General features: G+C 42.8%; 1 protein-coding gene across 2 annotated transcripts in view; it reads right to left on the bottom strand.

Annotated features, from left to right (window-relative positions):
• slc25a28 (solute carrier family 25 member 28) overlaps positions 1-24,019 on the bottom strand; it is a 52,564-nt gene extending 28,545 nt beyond the window's left edge. The window contains exons 1-2 of one of the 2 annotated variants that reach the window (XM_038773278.1): positions 23,432-23,592; positions 3,815-3,940 (exon numbers count right to left, since the gene is read on the bottom strand). Coding sequence is in view for 1 of the 2 variants with exons in the window: in XM_038773277.1 (XP_038629205.1) it covers positions 23,432-23,818 (387 nt within the window). In the remaining variant the exon portion in view is untranslated. Of the gene's footprint in view, positions 1-3,814; positions 3,941-23,431 lie in introns of both variants that reach the window. The other variant, XM_038773277.1, reaches the window with a different exon arrangement.
• Between the last annotated feature and the right edge of the window lie 388 nt (positions 24,020-24,407).

The following is a 24,407-nucleotide window of genomic DNA, read 5'->3' as shown; positions in this document are numbered from 1 at the left end:
CTAAATGTACACTTTGCATCCATAATTAAAAATTTTAGAAGCATCAACGTCCTCCGTATCCAAGTTGAACAAAGGCATTCAGTATTTTTACACGGTCCATTTTAAATCAGACTGCTAGACACACTATTTTTTATATATAGAGTACCCAATTCATTTTTTCCAATTAAGGGGCAATTTAGCGTGGGCAATTCACCTACACTGCACATCTTTGGGTTGTGGGGATGAAACCTATGCAAACACAAGGAGAATATGTAAACTCCACAGGGACAGGGACCCAGAGCTGGGATCGAACCTGGGACCTCGCCGCCGTGAGGCAACAGGGCTAACCCACTGCACCACCGTGCTGCCAACACGGCATTTTTAAAGAAAATGTTTTAAGGGCAGCACGGTGGCGCAGTGGGTTAGCACTGAGACCGCACGCCGCCGAGGTCCCAGGTGCGATCCCGGCTCTGGGTCACTGTCCATGTGGAGTTTGCACATTCTCCCCGTGTTTACGTGGGTTTCGCCCCCCCACTAACCCAAAAATGTGCAAGCTTGGTGGATTGGCCACGCTAAATCGCCCCTTAATTGGAAAAAGTGAATTGGGTACACTAAATTTATAATTTTAAAAAGTGTTTTACATTCAAAATTCATAGCCCTTCGAAAAAGAAATTATACAACTACCTGACTGAGTGAAAGAGAAAAGAGGGGAACCTCCAGCTCCTGGAAATAATTTAGTTTCAGCTTTGTTATTAGGATAAATCTCCTTGGAATTCAGTTATTCAGACTGGCAGGTTTTAGACTAGCAAGTCGTTTAAAAAAAACATCTTGCGCAATCAGAAAGATCTGAAAATCTTCCCTCAAGACTAGATTTGTTTTGAGGGCAGTTGATTTGATTATCTAAAGATGGACATGTCTGCTGTCTAACCACATTGTTCAGTGGTAGGTTCATTGAATCACATGCCCCAGCCATCAATTGTGTGCCTCTCTGTTAGCTATTTACTCAAGATTTAGGACACCGCTACTACAAGTTAAGTTAGCAGAAAGAACAGCATTGGGGAAGGAAGATCAACTCGAACGTTTTACGCGCATCATTTTATAGACAGACCTTCCAGGGCGTCATGGTGGTGCAGTGGTTAGCACTGCTGCCACATGGCACCAAGGGCCTGGGTTCAATCCCTGACCATGTGGAGTTTGCATGTTCTTCCCATGTCTACGTGGGTCTCGCCCCTGCAACCCAAAGATGTGCAGGGTAGCTGGATTGACCCCGCTAAATTGCCCCTTAATTGGTAAAAGAGAGAAGGTGGTACTCTAATTTTTAGAAATTTCCAGAAAAATTAAACTGCTTCATCTGCACATTCTCGGGACATCATGAAAGTTTAAAGGACTAGCAGCAATTGTGTCTCAATATTATCCAGATGTGCTGCAGTAAAATGACAGTCAGCAATTTAAAGAAAAACATGCCCTCAATTAGCTGCTGTTTTTTTCCTCACAGGACAGCGAGGTCTTGAATAGATGCAGGGTATATACTCTAATGAACTCCATTTTCACTTTGGCGAGTGTGGGGTGAAAACAAAATCAGGGGAGGAGGAAAGTGGGATTGGTGAAAAAAACCTGCATGTCATATCAATTCAGAGTAAAAATTAACTGTTCCAAAAATATTTGTTAACAAGTCCACTTATTCCAACCCTTCTTCCAGTCAACTTTTCAAACTGTAAATGCAACATAGCTGGCACGTTCAAGATGAACTTTTAAAAAGGAAAGAGGTAAGCCAAAGGAAGAACACAGTGATAGCAGGAAAGGGGGGGGGGGGATCCAAGATTGATCAGGACACAGATGTATTTACAACTGGCAACAAACTGTCTTACTCCAGCCAAGGTAACTAGACAGCTGACCTTTACACATGACCGAAGGAACAACATTGGTGTTGCTCAGTAGTGGTGTGATCTGCACTTATTCTACTGCAAAAACACAAAAAGATTTAACACAAGGATACGGACTTAAAAGCTGCAGCCTGCATGCTAATCAATTTATAAAGATAGCCGAGCAGAAGCTGGCATTTCAGTTGGAGCTGTACTTGAGGAAATTTTACAACATCAAGCTTTCTGGAGCCTATCAGGTGGGAATGACCTCCATGATCAGACTCCTCCCCTGTGCTCCTTATCCAATGTCCGATTCCTAGTCTGCTGCACATTATACCATTCAGTGCAATAATTAGATCCAGTGTGCCAACATACTGGGCCGCCTCTTCAGTTCGATGTTTAAAGATATAATCAAAACCAACATCTAAAATGGACAATGAATTTGAATGCTTGTATTTTTGTGGAGCAACACTCCAATTCAATTCCCATTTATCCTTCAGGTTGCAGCTACTGGATGAAGATCTTGTAAAATCTGCCTAATAAGGTACATAGGCAAATGAAGTGCTGCACAACAATTCCACTCACTCATTTCACACTTGTGCATCACACAGTTGAGGGCTGGAAAACATCATAACTGTTGCAAAACACTAACAGTTGAATTCCATTATTTATCCTAGTAATTATAATAGAAAGTGGATAAACAGTTCAATGATTTTCTATCCACCATCTCAAAACAAAGCACACAACTGATGTGATTTACAAAGATGAGTGAACCACAAGGCTACAGAGAACAAACTGACTGTAGGGTAGTTCAAAACCAGCGATGTCCACAACACCCATATTTTCAGCCATACTTTCAGCAATTTAACTTTTGTGGACAGAATTCCTTTTGACACATGCTAAATATGGAATCTGAATCGAGATCAGCTTTCGCAAAACAATATTAAGAGACAGGAAGGTATCTTTCTGGAAACTGCAGTAAATGCATAAAATAACCTGGGCTCAAATATATGCAGTTGGTAGTCATTTACAACAGTTTTCCATTCATTAAATGTTTGAGGATATGCTGGTTTCAGTGCAGAATTTAAGTGGAACAGGGAAGATCCTTGGAATGAAAATGTTATACTTGCCATACACAGTAGTACACCAAAAGTTGCATTATAATATTTCCAACATCTCAAAAGATAGCAATTATATCCCTGCCCAAGAGATTGTACCTCTTCCATCCCATCGGGCAGTAGATGCAAAAGTCTGCGAACATGTATTAACAGGATCAACAACAGCTTCTTTCCCGCTGTTACCAGACTCCTAAATGACCCACTTATGGACTGAACTGATCTCTCTACACATCTTTTCTACTGAGTAATACTACACCCCGAATGCTTCACCCAATATCTGTGTTTATGAATTTACATTGTGTATTTATCGTATGTCCTATGATTTTCATGTACAGAACAACCTGCCTGGACTGTACGCAGAACTATACTTTTCACTATCTCAGTACACGTGACAGTAAATCAAATCAACGATTGGAGGGAGAACTATTTTAAAGTGTGCATTACAGGGTGGCGCAGTGGTTAGCACTGCTGCCTCACACCACCGGTTCGATCCCGGCCCCGGGTCACTGTTCGTGTGGTGTTTGCACATTCTCCCAGTGTCTGCACGAGTATGATCCCCACAAACCCAAAGATGTGCAGGGTAGGTAGATTGGCCACAGTATTGTCCCTTAATAGGAAAAAAGTATTGGGTACTCTAAATTATTACTTCAGGATAATAATACATATTTTTAAGTAGTTCCGAGGGAAACATTTCATCACTCTTTACTCATAGGTAGGATACTTATGTTGTTGAAAGACATCCAGCAGCCATCCAATAACATGCCCAACTATCTATTCAACTTCAGCACAATCTCTATTGCGGACCATATCCTGTCTTCAGCCAAGTGAAATTACCCAGCTCCAGTATTTCCCCACCTTGGATTTAATGAGCACAGAACAGAATCTCCAGATGCAAAGCTCCAAGAGTTAAAGCATTAAGCTGCTCCTGTGGTAGAATTCACTGAAACATCAAGTTGAACATGCACTGAAATACACGCAAGCCTGTAAAAAATACAAAAATACACCCCATTTAGTAGCAATGAGACAGTTGTTTTACTAACAATTACTAACTGAAGTGAACAGTGGATTTGAGAGTTGCACCAAAATACTTTTGGAGTACTTCATGCATAATATGGATGAGCTGTTTGCTGGAATAGTTTCCAGTTTCCGTGTTTTAATTGCTTGAAAATTTTTCTACCTTTAATCGCTCTGTAGGAATTGGTTCTCATTCTACTACATGGAAAGGAGCATGGTTACAGTGTATTCGATTCCGGAGGTTTAAAATAGTCTACAAACTGGTGGTAAAGTTAATAAAATATATTTTAAAAGGTAAATAAGTGTTTGCTATAATTAATTAAAATACATTGAGAATGGCAGGATAGGTGATGCGTCAAGGCTGCATCGGGTTGGATTTCCTGAATCCCATATAATCCAGGGCAAATAGATCTGCAATGAAGGTTGAGGGACTTTGGCTCAGAGTCATTGAGCTGGAGGCTGAGTTACAGACGCCGCAACACATCAGGGAGGATGAAAGTTACCTGGACGCTTTATATCAGGATGCTGTAACACCACTTTGGATAGGGTTTTCCAGGGACAGCACAGTGGTTTGCACTGTTGCCTCATGGCACCGAGGACCCGGTTTCGATCCCGGCTCCAGTCACTGTCCATGTGGAGTTTGCACATTCGTCCAATGTCTGGGGGGTCTTACCCCCACAACCCAAAGATGTGCAGAGTAGGTGGATTGGCCACACTAAATTGCCCCGTAAATGGAAAAATAGAATTGTGGACAAATTTATAATTTTTTTTAAAACCTTATTGCTGAATAAAGAACATTTGCCTTCAGCGCCAAAATTGATGACCAGGAAATGGTATTTTTGTAGTCTATATGTTCCAATTATGACTGTTTAAATTTATCCTGTAATTAAAACCATTAACCTAGTTACAACCAGTGGAGAAACACTGCCCACTATATAACTCAGAAAGCAACTTTGGCCAGTGGTATTGCTGTTGCTCATAGGGCCCCCTCCTCCACATCACTGTCTCCGATCATTTACTTGGGGGGGGGGGGGGGGGGGGGGGGGGGGGACTCCGCAAGCTGCAATAGTCAGATTCAGTTGTGATACCCTGTCCTCTGTCAAATAACTAGTCACTCTTCATATATTTACCCAAGAATTGTGACTTAGAAATATAACATGCTCAGAGTTTAAGCAGCAAGATATACCATCCAAGATGGTACCAGGTTCAATTCCCGATCTGCTGAAATGCTGACAACTCAAGGATGGTGGAACAAAAATGATGCCTATGGATGAAGAGCTTCAAGGGAGATGGAAATGAGGAATTCTTGGCCACTTCAGTAAAACACTAGAGAATTGAGTCGATTAACTAGTACACCAGGATCAGGTCCAGTTTCAAGAGGAAGGAGTTTATTTTTAGCTCTAGATTAAGTAGTTAATTATTATATTTGCATGCTCTACCATGCCATTCATTCTGGCTCCAATAAAAGCAGCAAACTATTTCTGTGCACCCACAGTCATAATGTTCTCCAACTGACTCCAGGAACAAGCTATAAAGCAGATTCATAAGCGAGCCCAAAACATGGTACCACAACTCAAAAGCAACTACAATTGTAATATTAGACTAAGAGCACACAATACCTCATGTCATCAATATCACAATTTTAAAAAAAATATTAGTGCCCAAACTATACAAATTAATCTTTGGACGCCAAAAGGGAATGGTTATAATGCAGATTATGGAAAAGGACATTATGCTGTTTAAACAACCTAAACTGTATGACAAGTCAGTTAAATTAGTGAGTGTCAGCTGAGGCTCACCTGCTAGCACTCACCTGGATAAAGTTCCACTCCAGAAACGTCAATACAAAAAATAAACGAAAATGACATTACAGTGCAGCACTGAAGAAATGTGGCATGAGAGGTAGAGTTTTCCAGCACAGAAAGCCATCCTTCAACTCATCGTGTCTGCTACAACAATCAAGCGCCTATCTATTCTAATCCCATTATCCAGCACTTGGTCTGTAGCCTTTTATGTCATGGCGTTTCAAGTACTTATCTAAATGCTTCTTTAATGTTGTTCCCACCTCTATCACTCTTTCAGGAACAAGTTCCATATGCCACCACTCTCTGGGTGAAATTTTTTCTCAAATCCCCTCCAAGTCTCCTGCCCCTTATCATAAGCCTGCTCCCTGGCTATTGGCCCATCAATGGTTCCTTCCCGTCTATGTCGCTCAATTTTATACATCTTAATCAGGTCCACCCTCTGCCTTCTCTGCTCGAATAAAAACCCCAATCTCTCTTCATAGCTGAAATGCTCCACATCCTGGCGATTCTCTTGTGCACCCCCTGTTGCCACCTGGGTTGGCCACTTCCCTAGTTTAAAATGAAGATTTGCAAAGAACGCAGGGAAAAATGGACAGGCTCAGAGAAGCAAGCAGTTTGCAAAGTTTTCCTGTATATTCGACTCGCAGAAAGCAGACAGCATTGAAACCAGCAATCTGAATATTAATGAGCGATTCCCGGGCACAATGGTAACAATCGAGAACAGTCAAAACAAGTCACACTCCTTCGGCGCCAGCAGGAGTCTAAGACAAAAGAGACTAACGAGCACCCAAGGAACGCCTAGCGATCAGGGAACAGCCCCAGTATTGGGGGAATTATAACCGATCGTTTGGTACGTGATCCAATCGATTGGAGGCAGGAATGGGGTCCGCCCAAAGGGGCGCAAAACCCCTGGGGCCTATAAAAGACAGGTCCCAAGTTCAATTCACTCTCTTAGCCGGCCCTCCCAGCAGAAAATCTTAGCAGCTTGGAAGAACTCTTGACCGTGAGAAGCAGAGGCCTGGCTAACAGCTACACCGACAAGTGTCCAGTCAACGCACGCTATGAGACAGGTGCTCCTGACCCTTAGTCCATACCAGTTGGAAGCCTGCAGCCCCAGGATTGAACAAGAGGCCATTGTTCCCTGACTCAGTGGGTTCTTTTCCAAAGATAAGTATTGGCCTGCAGTGGTAGAGATAGTCTAGTTTTGTAGTGTTTATGCATGAGCAGCGATTAACTGTGTATATAATAAACGTGTTTTGATTTGAACCTTACTAATTAGTGTACCGAGTTATTGATCAGCACTTGAACTTGAACCTCGTGGTGGTATCATAAAGATACCTGGCAACTCTAGAGCAAGGTAATAAAACAGCGCCAATTGAGTGTAAAGCACACTCACCAGAACGAGCAACACCCCCTCTAGTCTAATCACATCCTTTAGTGTGGTGACCAGAACTGCACACAGTATGCCCTCTCTGACTCATATGCCTTATGTATCTGTCCTGCTGCCTTCAAGGATCTATGGACATGCACCCCAAGGTGATGTCAAACTGAGGCCACATTTGCCATCAGGTGAAATTAAAATATAGAATGGCACTGTTTTGAAGAACAGCTAAAGGATTTCCTCAGTGGCATGGCCACTATGTATCCCTCAACTAGTATCTCTAAAATAGATTATCTGGTCATTAGCACATTACTGGGAACTTGTGATATGCAAACTAGCTGCCAACCAAGAGGCGAGCTGCCAACCTTTCCCAACAGAAATCAGTATTCCAGATACCAAAACTCAGTATTTTGGCAGTAAAATCTGGATTTTCATTTCAAAGGAAAAATGCCCACCGATCTGAAGTATAGCTTTACACCTTTATTGCACAAATCTAAAACAAATGGAAAATGCAAATCCAATGCTTCATACATGTACATCGTCATGAACGGGTGTTTTCAAATTAAGTTTCAAACATTCAGTAAATCCAAGAATGAAAAATGAAAATCGCCTTTTTACATGAAGTTCAAAATTGTCCTGAACGCTTGATTAACTTAATTGAATTCAAAAGGAATCCAATGCATTTCTTTCTTTTAAAAAAATATTTTCATGAAGTAACACAAACAGATTTGATGTACAAATTAGGGTTCATGATAGTAATGGTAGAAGAGCACAAAGAAAAGAACGGCCACAAAAAGTAGAAAGCAGAAGGTATGGCTAAATAGATGCATGATGATTCAGGTTTACTTTTCAGCATTTTTGTTTCATGCTCACAGCAAAAAGCCCAGTTTCCACGAGTAAAACAAGGATTTGTGAACTGAATCCTGTTGAAACAGGATAATGTGCAATATATTATCAGCTGCACTCCACTCATCAATTTAGAAAGAGGGAAGTAGAATTCAAATTTCAGATCAACGACCTTTCTACAATTCTGAAATGCTCAGTCTGCTACTCCCTATTTTTTGATGCTGCCTGACCAGAGTATTTCCAGCGCTTTGTTTTCTTTAAATACATAGCAGTGCTCTACAAAAGGTCAGTGATGGAGCTAGTGTGGTGTCTACCTACTGGCTTCCACCCTCCCTCAACGTGATTTTTTTTACTCCAATAAAATCCAGGATCTCAATACCTCAAGAGACCGTATGGTCAGGATCATCTGACAGTGTCAGGTGATCTTGACCGTTGCGCGGTCTCTCATGAGGCATCGAGGTGCATGTTGGTTTCCTTGATGTTTGCCCTGGCCCCGCTCCTCTCCACCGTACACGCTAGTAGTGTCTGGGGCAGAACCTCTGCACAGAGTCCTGTCGCGAAGGAAACCAAATAATGCATTTCGGGAGGCAGCTTGCAAATCAACTGTCTCCTTTTCCGTATTTCTTTCTTTAGTTCTTTAAATTTAGATTACCCAATTAATTTTTTTCAATTAAGGGGCAATTTAGCATGGCCAATCACCTACCTTGCACAGCTTTGGGTTGCGGGGACGAAACCCACGCAAACAAGTGGAGAAGATGCAAACTCTCCACACAGACAGTGATCCAGAGCCGGGATCGAACCTGGGACCTCGGCACCGTCGTGCAGCAATGCTAACCACTGCGCCACCGTGCTGCCCTTTTCTGTATTTCAATGAGAGAAAGCGTACTTCCGTACTTGAACGGATTTTCCGCATAAAATACAGAAAATCTGTGCTAGTTGGCAACTCTGCAAGAGTGGTTTACTACTCGTGTATTCAATTGGCTGCAAAGTGCTTTGGGATGTCCTGAGGTCATGAAAGGCACATATAGCTGTTAAATCCTTTTTTGTGTGTCTTGCAAAGGAAATACAAGATATGGTTGGATTTACAGCTCTAATCTAACTCTGAACTGTGATATGCAGATTTGCTTTCAGAATGTCTAACAGTCTGCAGTCAACAATACTCTATACATCTTCAGTTAATCAGGTACTATTACACAGCAATCTGCAGAGGGGATTTTGGAAACACAAAATATGCAGTGGGAGTACCAGAGATAGTATTATCAATTGTAAAGAGGATAATACACTCCTTTTGTTGAATAACAAAAGATATTTACAAGGAGAATGCTCTATTTCTTAATCAAAACATTACAATGCCATGCTTTAAATGTTTACGCATTTGAAAAGGCGGCTTGCAACAGTACCAAACACATCACAATTTGCACTCTGATTAAATTTATATTTTACAAGTTATTAGTCTGAGTGGAGTTAAAATAAAATTACGGGATGAGAACGTCACTGCAAAGGCCAGCATCTGCTCCTCATAAAATTTACAGTGCAGAAGGAGGCCGTTCGGCCCATCAAGTCTACACCAACCTTGAAAAACACCCTACTTAAGCCCAATAACCCTACCTAACCTCTGGACACAAGGGACAATTTATCATGGCCAAACCACCTAACCTGCATATCTTTGGACTGCGGGAGGAAACCGGAGCACCCGGAGGAAAGCCACGCTGACAGGGGAAGAAAGTGCAAACTCCACACAGATAAGTCACCCGAGGTCAGAATTGAACCCGGGTACCTGGAGCCGTGAGGCAGCAGTGCTAACCACTTCGCCACACACCTCGAATGAGGAGTAAAAAAAGCAAAGTACACAGTTGATAAAAGGTCACTGATCAGATGATAATAGATAAATCGGAATCTTGCAAAATAAAAATATAGTTATCAACTTATGCTGATACATTGAAGCTCTTTGGAACTAAAAGTATGAAATAGAAAAAAGCAGCAGCTATGGCAAAATACACCAAATCTTTTTTAAGGAAATGAAAATTGGGACTGAAAGAAATCCAGCAGAGTGGGCTGGGAGGGCAGACTCCGCAGTTAAGTGAAACAAGCGCATTTAAAACAGCACTGTGGCGCAGCGATTAACACTGCTGCCTCATGGCACCGAGGACATGGGTTCGATCCCGGCCCTAGGTCACTATCCGTGTGAAGTTTCCACATCTTCACAGTGTCTGCGTGGGTCTCACCCCAAAACCCAAAGATGTGCTGGGCAGGTGGACTGACCATGCTAAATTGCCTCTTTAATTGGAAAGATTTTGCTGGAACAAAAAACAGCAGCCGCTGGATCTGTTGGGAGGGCTTCTGGTGAGCCCAGTTGACTTATTAGAAGCAACAATCTAAACAAGGTGGTCTAGCTGCTGCCCCCTTACCTCCTTTCCCCTCACCATCCAAGGCCCAAAACTACTCTTCCAGGTGAAGCAGCGAGATACTTGTGTTTCGCTCAATTTAACATGTATTCACTGCTCACAATCAGATGTCGCCGACATTGGGTATCTTCAAATTGAATGACTGCTTTGCAGTTAAGAAAGCCGCCATAGTCACCAAGGGTTGCTCTCACCTTTGGAGAGAGCTGACCGGTGGAGATTTAGCCAGAGGGTGGCCACACCTCAGGCAAAGTTAAGACGGGGGCCTTCATGGATAAACTCAGCTGGTACGGGAATTGAACCCATGCTGTTGCTCCACATCACTATCAAGCCATCCAGCCAACTGAGCTAACCAACCGCAACACCTCCGCTCAGTCTGCAAGCATAACCCTAAGCTTTCTGTCACTGTTAATTTTGAATTCAGAGGCAGCATGGTGGGTTAGCCCTGCAGCCTCACGGCGCCGAGGTCCCAGGTTCGATCCTGGCTCTGGGTCACTGTCCGTGTGGAGTTTGCCCATTCTCCACGTGTTTGTGTGGGTTTCGCCCCCACAGCCCAAAGATGTACAGGAAACGTGGATTGTCCCTTAATTGGAAAAAATGAATTGGCTACTCTAAAAAAAAATTTAAATTAAATTCAGCCCCTTGCTCCCCCACATTCCGGTCCTCAGCCAGCATAATTCTAGTGAAGCTCAATGCAAGCTCATGGAACAGTACACCATCTTCCAATTGGGCATTCTACAACTTTCTGGACACAACATTGAGTTCAACAACTTCAGACCATGAACTCCAAACCTCATTTTGGTCACTGTACAGTTTGAATCTGGTTTTCCCTGTTTTTATTTGCGGACAGAGCTGTTAATTATTCTGGCATTTGCAATCACTTACTCTGGACAAATTATTTGTCTCTTTACTACATGACATCTTTTGTCAGTTAATCTCTCCTGCCCGCTACCCTATTCCTGGTCTTTCCTTTTGTACTTCCTCCTCTCTTACACCAGCATTTTCTACCCTCCAGTTTTGAAATCATTTTTGCCTCAAAACATGAAGTGTTTTTCTCTCCACAGATGCTGCAGATCTGAGTATTTCCAGCACTGTTTTTATTACAAAAATTACTCTCCCTCTCTGCTTCTCCCATTACTTGTCATTTTCCTTCATCTCTTGTTGGGCCGGAAACCTCAGCCGAGTGGAAGACCTGAATATTACATAGAGAAGATCAATTTTGAAAAATCTAGTTCCCAAATAAGTCAGACTGGATTCCATGTTAGCTATTTGCTTCATGTTAGAGCATCTTGGAATTATTACAAAAACATGGGCAGAATGTAGGATGACACGTTAGTGTGTGTTGATGGACATTTGGTGTTAAGAGGTACAGTCTCAGATGAAGTGCTAAACGAGATGCATTGCTGTCCCCTCCGATGGATTCAAAGATCCCAAAGCACTAGCTTAAAGGGATTCTCCTACTGCCCGAATTGATATCTATCAGAGGATCTATCTCATTGAAAAAAAATCCAGTATCCAGATTTAACGGAAAGAACCAGAGGGAAGATGAAAAGAATGATCAAACACAAGTAACAAGTTATGGTGATGTGGAAACTGTTGTGTAAAAAGGGTGGCGGGGGGAGTAGCACAGTGGCGCAGTGGTTAGCACTGCTACCTCGCGGCACCAAGGTCCTTGATCATGGACCTTGGTCACTGCCTGTGTGGAGTTTGCACATTCTCCCCATGCCTGCGTGGATTTCGCCCCAAATATGTGCAGACTAGGTGGATTGGTCACGCTAAATTGCCCCTTAATTGGAAAAAAATAATAATAATTGTTTTTATAATTTTTTTTTTTTTATAAAGAGCACAGGAAACATTTGGTCCCGGAACTGTACTCTAGTCCAGTCCTCTAGTGGAGGACTAATCAGACATTTATTTATTTATTTTAAATTTAGAGCACCCAATTAATTTTTTCCAAATTAAGGGGCAATTTAGCGAGGCCAATCCATCTACCCTGCACAACTTTGGGTTGTGGGGGCGAAACCCACGCAAACACGGGAGAATGTGCAAACTCCACACGGACAGTAACCCAGAGCCAGGATGGAACCTGGGACCTCGGCGCCGTGAGGCTGCAGGACTAACCCACTGCACCACATGCCACCCTGTCAGACATTTATAAAAGATTTAAAATAACTTCTATGCTTGCAATTATAAAAAGACCAGGTTTTTTAAACTCTGGGCACCTTCAAAGATTTGTCCATGTGAACCCTCAAATCTCTGATCTTGCAGCCGCTTATAAACTGCATAACTTAATATACCTATCCGCATTCTTCATTGCAAAATGCATCAGTTCTCACTCTGCATTAAATTTAATTTCCCATGTGCCTGCCTCTTTTGCTATCTATGCTACATTACCAAGATTTTGGCATACTTTTGACTACAGGATTTTCAACCTCACTCCCCTTTCCCACAGGCAGTCTCCAAACATTCACCCACTGCCAGGATGTAGCAGCGTCACAGCCTGGTGAAAAAGATTCCTTTGTTTGTTAAGGGAAGCATTAGTCTGACAGACATACTATCATGAATGGTTCTGTTATCTTGATGTGTACCTTCACTATAAGATAGGTGTAATAATATCTGGGACCTTCCTGGCCTGTGGCTTATCTAGCAGATCCAAATAGCTGCAACAACAGCGAACGGGAAAAAAAAGAAAAAATTAGATATATTTTCAAAATCAGCTACGGTTTCTATCCAATAAACCCATGCCAGAAACTAAATGGCCGTGAACAGCAAATGATTTGAAAGCCGCCATTCCAAGTCTCACTTTTGATATAAAATTAGAGTATCCAATTCACCTACTCCGCACATCTTTGGGTTGTGGGGGTGAGACCCACACAGACGCAGGGAGAACGGTGACCCAGGGCCTGGATCGAACCCAGGTCCTCAGCGCCATGAGGCAGCAGTGCTACCAAGTTTCACTTTTGTATACTGGGGTAATGAACATTCCAATGTTACCTGGAAAAACAAGATCTTCCATTATCCTGAAACAGCCATTTCGAAACATGGAGACCCTTTTCATTCCTATTCCCTCTTGCTTTCGACAGCAGTCTGGCATATAATCTCATAGGATTTTAAGAGGATACCTCCTCAAAATACAAGCAGATTGTGCTCTGTATAGTAAAGGCTCAGTTTCAGGTGCATCGCTGGGTTAACAAAGAAAATTACAGCACAGGAACAGGCCCTTCGGCCCTCCAGGCCTGCACCGACCATGCTGCCCATCTGAACTAAAAAAAAACATACCCTTCCGGGAATCACCCCTTACTCTACCTTCTCACTCTCTCTCCCTTCGCACCCTCTCTCTCTCTACCCTCCCACTACACTTCAGCCCCCACCCTTCTCACCCCCCTCTGATTGGAGGGCAATTAGAACTTTGCAACGTAAAGATTCGATCTCCAAATACACTTCCCTGAAGTATATTTATAGATCTACTAGAACCCTCCAACCACACCACACTTACACCCATGTCTATCTATGAAATTCAATTAACTTCAATTGGCCAAGTAAAAAAGTACAATGACAGACTATTACAGGTCTACTGATCAGAATAATATTGTTCATGTTGGCCCATCTCTGATCAAGTGTACACGTTTCCTCAAGATTTCCTTTCATTGGGAATTAAAGGTCTGCCAACTACAAAACAATTCCCACTGACACCGTGAAATTTTACCTTCCCAAATAATGTCATTTTATGCACTGAATGCAGACATCTTGAAAATCAGGCTTGTAAAAGCAGTTTGAGCTATTTAATTTGACTCAGCCAAGATTGTATTACCAGCCCTGCTCACATTTCCTGAACACAATTCTGAATACTTCAACACAAAAATACAAACACATTTAAAAGACCTCTCCTTTAGAGTATGACCCAATTAATAAAGATCATCTTCCCCCTCACCTGGTCCCTTAGATCTATGCTATGCACTTTGGAGCCATATAGCTGAGGAATGTATGCGTCAGGATGTGTGGAACACAAGTGGAAAGAGAAGAAACTATAAATAAAAGACTCCCATGACATTGCTTCCTGTGACAAGTGGCCACACCAAGCAAATCTCTGCTAATGAAAGTGATTGAGGATTTAGGTTCGGAGATTTTCTCCCGCCTTGGATGCAATAATATGTTTTGTAGAAAAAGTGTTTTATTTTAATGGAAGCAATCATCCCTCAAGTTACTACTCCAAAACTTTCCATGTGGTTTTGGCAGAGGATTGGGAGATGGCTGCCAGAGTGGCATTCAAATTTATTCAACAGGCTCAAGAGTGAGAATGAAATGCAGTAGTCATGAGATGTGGTTGCACCAGACTCTTCACATTCCAACATTTCTCCAATTATACAGGGCACAGATTTGGAATAGTTGTTTTGCATTGCAACTTGGACAGTTTACCTGGAGACAAAAAATAAATTAGAATTTAACATGATATAATTTTGATTGTGCAGAGCAAAGTCTTCAATTGATATCTGTCTAAAGTTTTTACTTTATAACGCGCGTGTCGGGGTCCAAGACAGCCACCCGCGTTACATCCGAGCCGCGGATATCCAAGATGTGAAATGTCCAATCAGCCGGCAGTGTCAATTTCAGCGGCCGGCTCACTTTGATCCGGAGAGGGAAGCTGACAGCACCCGGCTGTACAGATTAACATGGTGTTGGTGTGAACAGCATTTGTTATAGTTTCCAGGTGACAAGAAAAATGCTTTTGCTTCTGCTTTTTGGTCAAACTCCCTCCACTTTATTGCAAGTTGCTCCCGTTTTCCAAATTGACGGTGGGAGCCAAGAATTAAAGGTAAGTTGGGAAAAGGTTTTACAAAGTCTACTTTAACGTCCAAAAGAAATTTAAAATACAGTATAGACATAGTTTAAAAGTGCAGTAAAATTAGATGAATAAAAATAGGAACTGCAGGGAAAGAGATTATAAAATATACAAAGTGTTTAAATATTTTATCACCTTATGTTGTACAATACAGACAGCAAGAGTGCTCGCGCCTGTTTGGCCAAGGCAACTTGGGCTTCACACCCACGCTCCCGGGGTGCAAGGGCTCCACCTTGGCTCTGTGACACCACCCTCCCACCCCAGGCTACATCCACACATATCGGCAGCCTATTCCTCTGCGTTGCTGACGGTGCTAAGGATTCTGGTCTTGAGGAGCTAGATCGCTGCGCGGGACGATCCATGTGCGGGATGATCCAGGGGCTGCGTTTCCCATTCCCTCCTCCTCCCTTGCACTGCCCCACCACCCGTCCCGGGTCAAGCTGGTGAATTGTTCCGGCAGAGGTGGCGAACTTCAGCGGCCGAGTAAGTTGGGGTCCATAAGTCCCCCCGCCGTATACCGCGGTATTGCGGAGCGCGGTATAACGGGGGACTACTGTAGTGCTAAACACTGCGCTGCCCCTTACTGTTGATTCACAGCTCCAGGGTCCCAGGTTCGATTCCCGACTTGGGTCAGTGTCTGTTCGGAGTCTGCACATTCTCCCCGTGTCTGCGTGGGTTTCCTCGCATAGTTCAAAGATGTGCAGGTTAGGTGGATTGGCCATACTAAATTGCCCTTAGTATCCAAAAAGGTTGAGTGGGGTTCTTGGGTTACAGGGATAGGGTGTGATCTTGGGTAGGGTGCTCTTTCCCAGGGCCGGTGTAGACTCGAAGGCCAAATGGCCTCCTTCTGCACTGTAAATTCTATGATTCTAAAATAGCAGAAAATTGCAAGGAGCTAGGTGAATGGACAAAATTCTGGTAGATGTAATTTCATATAAGCAAGTGTGAGGTTACCATTTTGGACCAAAAAAGGAGAGAGCAAAGTACTTTCTAAATGGAAAGGTTAGGTACAGTGGATGTCCAAAGAGACTTGGGTGTTCAGGTGCATAAGTCCTTAAAATGCCAGGAACAAGTGTAAAATATAAGCAAAAAGGCTAATGGAATGCTAGCTTCTATATCTAGAGGACTGTAATAGAATGACACAGTGGTTATGCTGCAGCTATACAAAACCCTGGTTAGACCTCACTTGGAATGCTGTCAAAAGTTCTGGTCACCAGGTCTTCAGAAGGATATTTTGGCCTTGGAGGGAGTGCAACATGGGGTTACAAAAAAAATGATAGCTGGATTCTAGTGGTTGAATCATGCAGAGATTACTCAAATTGGACCTGTTTTCACCAGAACTTAGATGGTTATGGGGTGATCTGATTCAACATATTAACAGGAACAGACAGGGTAGGTAAAGATAAATTATTTCCACTGGTTGGAGGTTCTAAAACAAGGGGGCATAATCTAAAAATAAGGGTTAAAGCAAACCATTCAAAAGGGATGCTAGGAAGAACTTCTTCACTCAAAGAGTGGTAGAGGTTTGGAACTCTCTCCCACACACAGCAGTCGAAACTAGGTCAGCTGTAAATTTTAAATCTGAGATAAATAGATTTTTGTTGAGCAAAGATATTAAGGGTTATGGGCCAATGGCAGGTATATGGAGTTGGGTCTCAGATCATATGATCTCATTGAATGGCAGAACAGGCTCAAGGGGCTGAATGGCTACACATATTCTTATGTAATTGATGGCTATTCAAATCAGAAAAATCCATGTACTTTCCTGCTACCCTACACAGCAATGTCTTAAAATTCAAAAAAGTTAAATGCTAATCTGGAGATAGCAATATTTTGATGGTATAACAATCATTTGTTTAAAAGATGCACAGTTAAATGTACAAAGTTACAGTTAGATCATGAAAATAACTACACAAACAAGGGAAGGGCAAACTGGGCCATTCAGACAATTTGAACAAGGTGCATCATCAATTCGCCCATTTTTTTTAGTCCGGCAGTCTTCACAAGAAGGAAGCTTGAAATATAGCAATTCAGCAAATGTTTGATCTCATCCAAGCACTACAGTGGAGTAGAGGTGGACAAGCCACTCTTTGCTCTATGTGCATTCTTACAAATTGTACTAGAGGTAAGATTCACTAATGCTGTTTTGAAGCAAAGTATGAAGAAAGACAAGTTTTAAAAGTTTCAGTCACTAATACCTTGTAGTTAATCACAGCAGCCATTTTACGCACAGCAACGACTCTCGAAAATCAGTGAGCTGCACTACAGTGCGAGTTTTTTTTAAAATTCTCGATAATGATTTAAGAAAACATTGGCCAGGATAGAATGTGCCACGGTATCTTCGATATATATCCATTACAGATTGAGCTTCCATTTTTATCATTGCACCAAAGATTCAGCAGCTTTAGTGCTATACTGCCCAGGATCAGGGATTTGATACACAATGGCAAGAAAACTCAATTCACAATCTTAATCACTATTCAGTGATTTTTGCCAGTGGGAGCAGACAGTGGCCATGTGTACAAAATCAGATACATGCCTATCCTGCCTCTATCTCAAGCAGCAAATAATACTAATTTACCAAGAATCACAATTTTGGAAAAGTATCAGCTGATTGCAATAATAGATATCACGGCACCGAGCTCTCAGGTTCAATTCGGGCTCTGGGTCACTGTCCGTGTGGAGTTTGCACATTCTCGGTGTTTGCGTGGGCTTCGCCCCCACAACCCAAAAGATGTGCACGGTAGGTGGATTGGCCACGCTAAACTGCCCCTTATTGGAAAAAATTAATTGGATACTCTAAATTTATTTTTTTACAAAACATAGATATCAGGCTCTGGCAAGTCATGTCGGGTGACGAGGATTAAAAATCATGTGCATGGTCACACACCAAAAAAGGATGCAGGTGTCCTGGTGAACAGTGGATTGTGGCATATAGTTATTACAGAATGACAACTCTGAAATCAGCGACAGATAAAAATCAGTTTTGTAAGAAATACGTACAAAAGTCTATTAATTTAAAAGCACAGTACCAACTAGACTGTAAATTTGTTCAAACTTAATTTGCTACTCAACATTATTCTTGTACACATCATGAATAGAGCTCCAAACTCTCAAACCTCTAATGCTGAGTCTAGTTGAGGATAAGCATGTCCTACACCATGTGGCTTGTATTACATGCTAGTTTCATTGCCAGCACTCAACTATCTCCTGATCGCCACTGATGCACTTCATTGGAGGACACATTTGTTCTACTCTTTCAAATGTTGAGTTCTATTAACATGCTCCAGTGTGAAGGATTCACACCAAAAATATTAACTGAATGTTTTCAACATTTGCTGTTTGCCACCCAGAATAAATTAATACTATCTTGTAGAAATATACTAAATAGAAATACACCCTTTCACAGCCCATCTTTCATACTCAAGGATCTACTATTTTTGCAGCCTGTGCTCTCAGCCTATTCCTACAATACGATAGTATTTTAGTATTCCTGGCCTGTGAGACATTATTCATGATGGTAATGCACAAACATATTTTTGTTCTAAAGACAGGTTATTTGTTTCCTGGTATTAATGGAGAGAACTCTGTACAATGGGAAGTGATCAATGGGAGCATTTCCCACAACAGAAAACAGACAAGACTATGCTTTTTCTTCCCAAGCATTGCTGCAATCTGATATTCCTGGTCTCAGACAGCTCAGGTCAGCACTTTTTAAACAATTATTCCACCCTCACTCATATTTATGGTTTCACCATTGTTAACAATACTAATTAGTTATTCTACATGGCAACATACTCTTAAAAGACAGCCAACACCCATGGATATTCGAAAACTGCAAGTCACGATGACTCTCATGGTACTAACCACGTCATGATTCCCTCAGTGATTCACTCCCCTTCCATACAAAAAAACACTTAAAAACATGTAGCTACAAACACTTTCTTTAACTTGCACTTGGAAGTTTCAGTTTATAAGCCATTTACTTTATCCCTACTGACTTGTAGGTTACCTGTAGAAAAGTCTTTACAAAGTCTGTAACAGCGAGTCAAACCATGTTCCACAACACTTCTTTGTCCTTGTTCTGTTTAATGATCAGTATCTTGTGTGTCAGTAGCCCTTCCATGTAGGAGTCACAAGATACATATACCCTGCAGTTATCAGCATCTTTCACATCAGGACCATTTAGCCCCTTGCGCCAACAGAGCACCTTTTCAAAATAAGTCAATATTGTAATGTAGGAAACGTGGCAAAGATTTGAGTACAGGAAGATTTCACAAGTGGCAATTTGATAATGATCAGACAGATCGTTTTAGTTCTGCTAGTTGAGGCATAAATCTGGACACTGGGCTACAGCACTCTTAGCAAATGTAACGTTTATATCCAAAATTTTAATTATATGCAACATTTAATACTATCAAACTAAATTCAGCATTCATATGAAATTATCCCATCATGGCGGCACGGTGGCGCAGTGGTTAACATTGCTGCCTACGGCTCTGAGGAACCAGGTTCGATCTTGACCCCGGGTCACTGTCCGTGTGGAGTTTGCACATCCTCCCCATGCCTGCGTGGGTCTCACCCCGCAACCCAAAAATGTGCAGGCTAGGTGGATTGGCCACACTAAATTTCCCCTTAATTAGAAAATAAAATTAATTGGGTGCTCTAAATTTATTTTATTTTTTAAACTATCCCATCACAGGTTTACAAACTGTTGTCTACCAGCTCTAAATTTATTTTATTTTTTAAACTATCCCATCACAGGTTTACAAACTGTTGTCTACCAGCTCCTCAGCTGTCAGCAAGGAGAGCCACAAGGTCATTAGAATTCTGGCTGCCAATCCTCAGGCACTGACAGAGTTGCAATGTCAATGTATTAAGTAATATTTGATTTAATTTACTTCCATTGACTCTTTCTGCACAACAGCATATTTTCCCCCTTTGGTTAACTGGCTACTGAGGAATAAGTGTACATATGGACAATCACATGAAAATAGCTGCCTGGTGATCAGTGAAGACATATTTTCTAATAACTGTCAGTCCTCCCTGAAAAAAGTTAATCCTTCATATTAAAAGCTTCAACACCACTGTACCCATAACCCATGCCACTATCAATTTGTGCACTTGATCAATTTAAAATAAGAGGCCAATAGAGATCATGAGGAAGGTTTCTGCCAGCAACGCATTATTTCCATATTTGCTTCTTTTACATGCCACACGAAACAGGGTAATCACCCCATCCTCCAATGTAGGAGAAAACCTAATCTACAAGCAGCGCAATTATTTCTAATAAAGTTAATTTCTTACACTGTACTGAATTAAAGTTCTTGCTTGGTTCAGACAGGCTATACAGTGTTTCTAGGTCAGGTACTCTACAATTTTTATCTGTATATTTATGCTCAGCCTTGGCATGTTGCATAATCACTTACAACAAATGCCCAAAGGGCGCACGGTGGCACAGTGGTTAGCACTCCAGCCTTACAGCAGCTGAGGGTCCGGGTTCAATCCCAGCCCCGGGCCACTGTCTATGTGGAGTTTGCACATTCGCCCGAGTCTGCGTGGATTTCACCCCCACAACCCAAAGATGTGCATGGTAGGTGAATTGGCCACTCTAAATTGCCCCTTAACTTGAAGAAAAAAGAATTGGGTATTTGAAATTTCGAAAAAGAAAAAATGCTCAGCAAAGATTTACAGCGGCAAAGCAAATTAAGGTTTCTACCTTTACTGCATTTAAATTCTGTCACTCAGATTACATATTTTAAACCCTAAAAGGGCCTTATTGTAAAGTGTCCAACCCAGAAAAGGCCAGCTAACTGGTTACTTTGATCTCAACAGTGAAGTGCAAGGATAGTGAACTGGCCTACAGAAAGAGGCTAATGCTCGAGTCCTAAAATTGTGTACTTAAACGACACTCACCAAAATCAGTATTTACGCTCGATCTGGTTCTAATACAGCTTCAAAATATCCATTGAAACAGATGCTGAATTACAACAATTACTCCATGTACAACTAGAATATCTTAGTTACAAAAGGCAGTGCCTGGACAGATTGTACTCAGCATATCTTGTCAGATCAGTCATTAAATAGAGCACGGCCATTAATGTTCACCCAAACCACCAGTAGTTTCTATATGCCACACTTGTATGTAAAGGTACAACTCCCGATTTTAGTTAAGGCAGTTACCCATTAGTAAATAATCTGCTTATGGTTACCCTCAGTAACAAAATGGCTGCCAATATCTCCTTTTACAAGTGAGGACTTTCTGAAAATGTATGGGAATTGTATAATAGACATTCTATTTTACCAAATCACTGAAAAAACAGCACTGTGAATCAAGTAAAACATAAGAATGTCAAATCCATTCCAGCTTACTTACAGATAGAAAACAGGAAAATTAAGTTCTCCATAATTAGTTGCACAAATAACCACAATGCAAAACAGATGAAACATTGTCATGAAGACTACTCTGGAGTAAAGACATACTAATTCTTCTTTCCTTCTTCCCAAAACCAAGAGTATCAAAAAAGAAAGAAAATGACAACACAGGTACAGGCCCTTCAGCCCCCCCAAGCCTGTGCCCTAACTAAAAACAAAATCTTCTGCACTTACTCAGTCCGTATCCCTCTACTTCCTCCCTATTCATACACCCATCCAGATGCTTAAATGTTGCTAATATGCCTGCTTCCACCACATCCTCTGGCAGAACGTTCCAGGCACCCACCACTCTCTGCGTGAAAAACTTACCCCGCACATTGTAAACAAACTATGACTTTCGCAAAGTGTGCTGCTCAAACCCTGGTCAAACTCTCCAAGTGCAAGTTTTCTTGGAGGAAGTCAGAATCAAAAACAAGATTCCAACAGTCCCCTAAGTGAAATCTCAAACACATCAGCTCACTTACTGAGCATGAGGGCAACCCCAACCAATCCCCATACAAACACATGGTTTGAAAAAGGGAGAAACATTTGAAGCCAATGTGCTGTGCGAGGCAACAGACTGAAGAAGTTCACAAACGAGATTGTAATTGCTGCAGTACCTCAAATCCTCCCGAGTTCCAAATTTATAAATGTCATTGTCCAGAGACTTGGAAATAAATTTTCTCCAGACATTTTTAAAATGTACATTAATTTAATGTAGTTGTGCGCTGGTCCAGTTACAGCTAACAACCCCCCACCCACACATTTGTAGGTTGCGGAAGATTCTCTTCCATGATACCTTTTAACCTTTCTGAATGTGACTTCAAAAAGTTGAGTCAGTTACTCCACAGTCCACTCATGCAGCATCCTAAACAATTTGGGGTTTTCTCAAACAAGCCTCAACTCTCCCAACGATATTTTATAAAGCAGCATATGTTGGCATATTTTTCCTGCCTCCCTTCCCTCCTTCATGAGGAATTATAGGAAAAATGCTCCGAAGCCCTAGTCTTTCCACCAGTGATTCACCAAAATAAATACAGGTCGATGTGTTCCTCATCTCTCAATTTTGTGCAAAACAGTATCCCAACAAGGTGACTGAAAAATGCATAAAGAATCACATATTGATGTGTAGTTATGGTTGTACCCTTACTTCCCCGCCCCCCCCCCCCCATATCCATTTGTATTTTGAGGAAACTAGACTTTCCCAGAATAATCAAGCTGTAGAACAATGTGCACCCCTTGCTCTTCTCTCAGTTGCAATACAAGAATGCTAAAATGAAGATAAAAGAAAAAAATGAAGATAATCAACACACGGCTGCCCGTATTCTTTCTAACCTCCGTTTGGCGAGAAACTGCAGTTTAAAGTCACCAGTAACTGAAGAATTATAAAGAAAAATCAGAGTGTTCCTGATGTTCAATTTTGACTGAAACCCAAGGGGCTGGGCAGGGGGGGGGGACTCTCAACAACAAAAATACACGTTGCTAAACCTGATCAAGACAACCCTGCATAGTGAATTCCCAGAGGGGGGTATCGGTTATAAACTGATTGGAAATGCAGTTTGCTGGAAGGTACATCTGCTCTCCCTCCTCTGCAGGCTTGCAATGTGCAGAAGGGGGGGGGGGGGGGGGGGAACTCTTCCAAAACGTGGACAACTCTGGATTTATTTATTTATTTTTTGCTTTGCAAAAGGTTATTACGGCAGATGGCAGCGTGTTAGCCTCACCCCAGTCGAGGCTGGGAGGGAAGGAGGGGGAAGGAGAGGCTGATACCTTGACGCAGTCGATGGGGTACATCACGCAATGCTCCAGGACACCGGCCACCGCTCCGGCGATCATGTGGGTGGAGGTGGAAGCGGTCTCGGGAAGGCTCTCGTACTCTACCTCGCCGTTGTTGCTGCTGCTGCTGCTGCTGTTGTTCTTCTCATCCGAGAAATTGTCCATAATATTTAAAAGACGGCTGGGCGGGGACGGCGGTTTCACCAAGATGTGGAAGAGAGGCGGCGCGGAGGCCAGAGCCGGCGACTTGCGGGCGCCAGCCACCGAGCCGGCCGCGATGCTGCTGCTGCTGCCGCCGCCGCTGGCCTTGCCGTTACCGTTGGCGATCGCTTCAGGCCGCTCCGGTACTTCGATCCTCACTCCATCGTTTTCAAATTCCATCGGGGAAATAAAAAATATATTATCTCGCTTCCTTCCCTCAATTTTTTTTTCCCCCACCAGCTCACTTGGCTCGACGCTCCCGGCCTTTTATAGACAGCCGCCGCCGCCATCGTCCTCGCTCACGGTCACCATCCTCCTGGGTTGGCCCCGCGCTGCTGGCGGGCGGGAGGCAAAATGGGGGCCGAGGGCCCTGTGACGTATCTCCAATTTCCCAACCCCTTCCATCACCCGCTTCGCAGACCCGCCCCCCGCATTCCCCAAATCCCCCCTTCCATTGGCGCCGGCGGATGATGGACGTGACTTCTCCTCCCTCCCGATTGGCCGCCATCGACGTCTGTCAAGCCCATGGTTGCCTCGCTCCCCTCCCCCCCGAGGCGTCCTCAGACTCGGTTGCCCGCCCAAGGGACTGCGCACGCGCGTGCGTTCTCTGTCCAACATGATAGCAGCTTCCCAAGCCCCGCCCCATTCCATTCCCAGGAGCGGATAGGGCGGCCGGCCGCTCGCCCCCCCCCCTGCCCGTCCCTCGTACTCTGATTGGCCTGCCGCCGCGTCACTCTGACCAGCGGGCTAGGTTGCGGCGCCCGCTCGC

This window comes from Scyliorhinus canicula, chromosome 16 (genome assembly GCF_902713615.1).
Source record: "Scyliorhinus canicula chromosome 16, sScyCan1.1, whole genome shotgun sequence".
NCBI classification, from domain to species: Eukaryota; Metazoa; Chordata; class Chondrichthyes; order Carcharhiniformes; family Scyliorhinidae; genus Scyliorhinus; species Scyliorhinus canicula.
The sequence above is the reverse complement of the archived record's forward strand: the minus strand, read 5'-3'. Positions and strand labels throughout refer to the sequence as shown.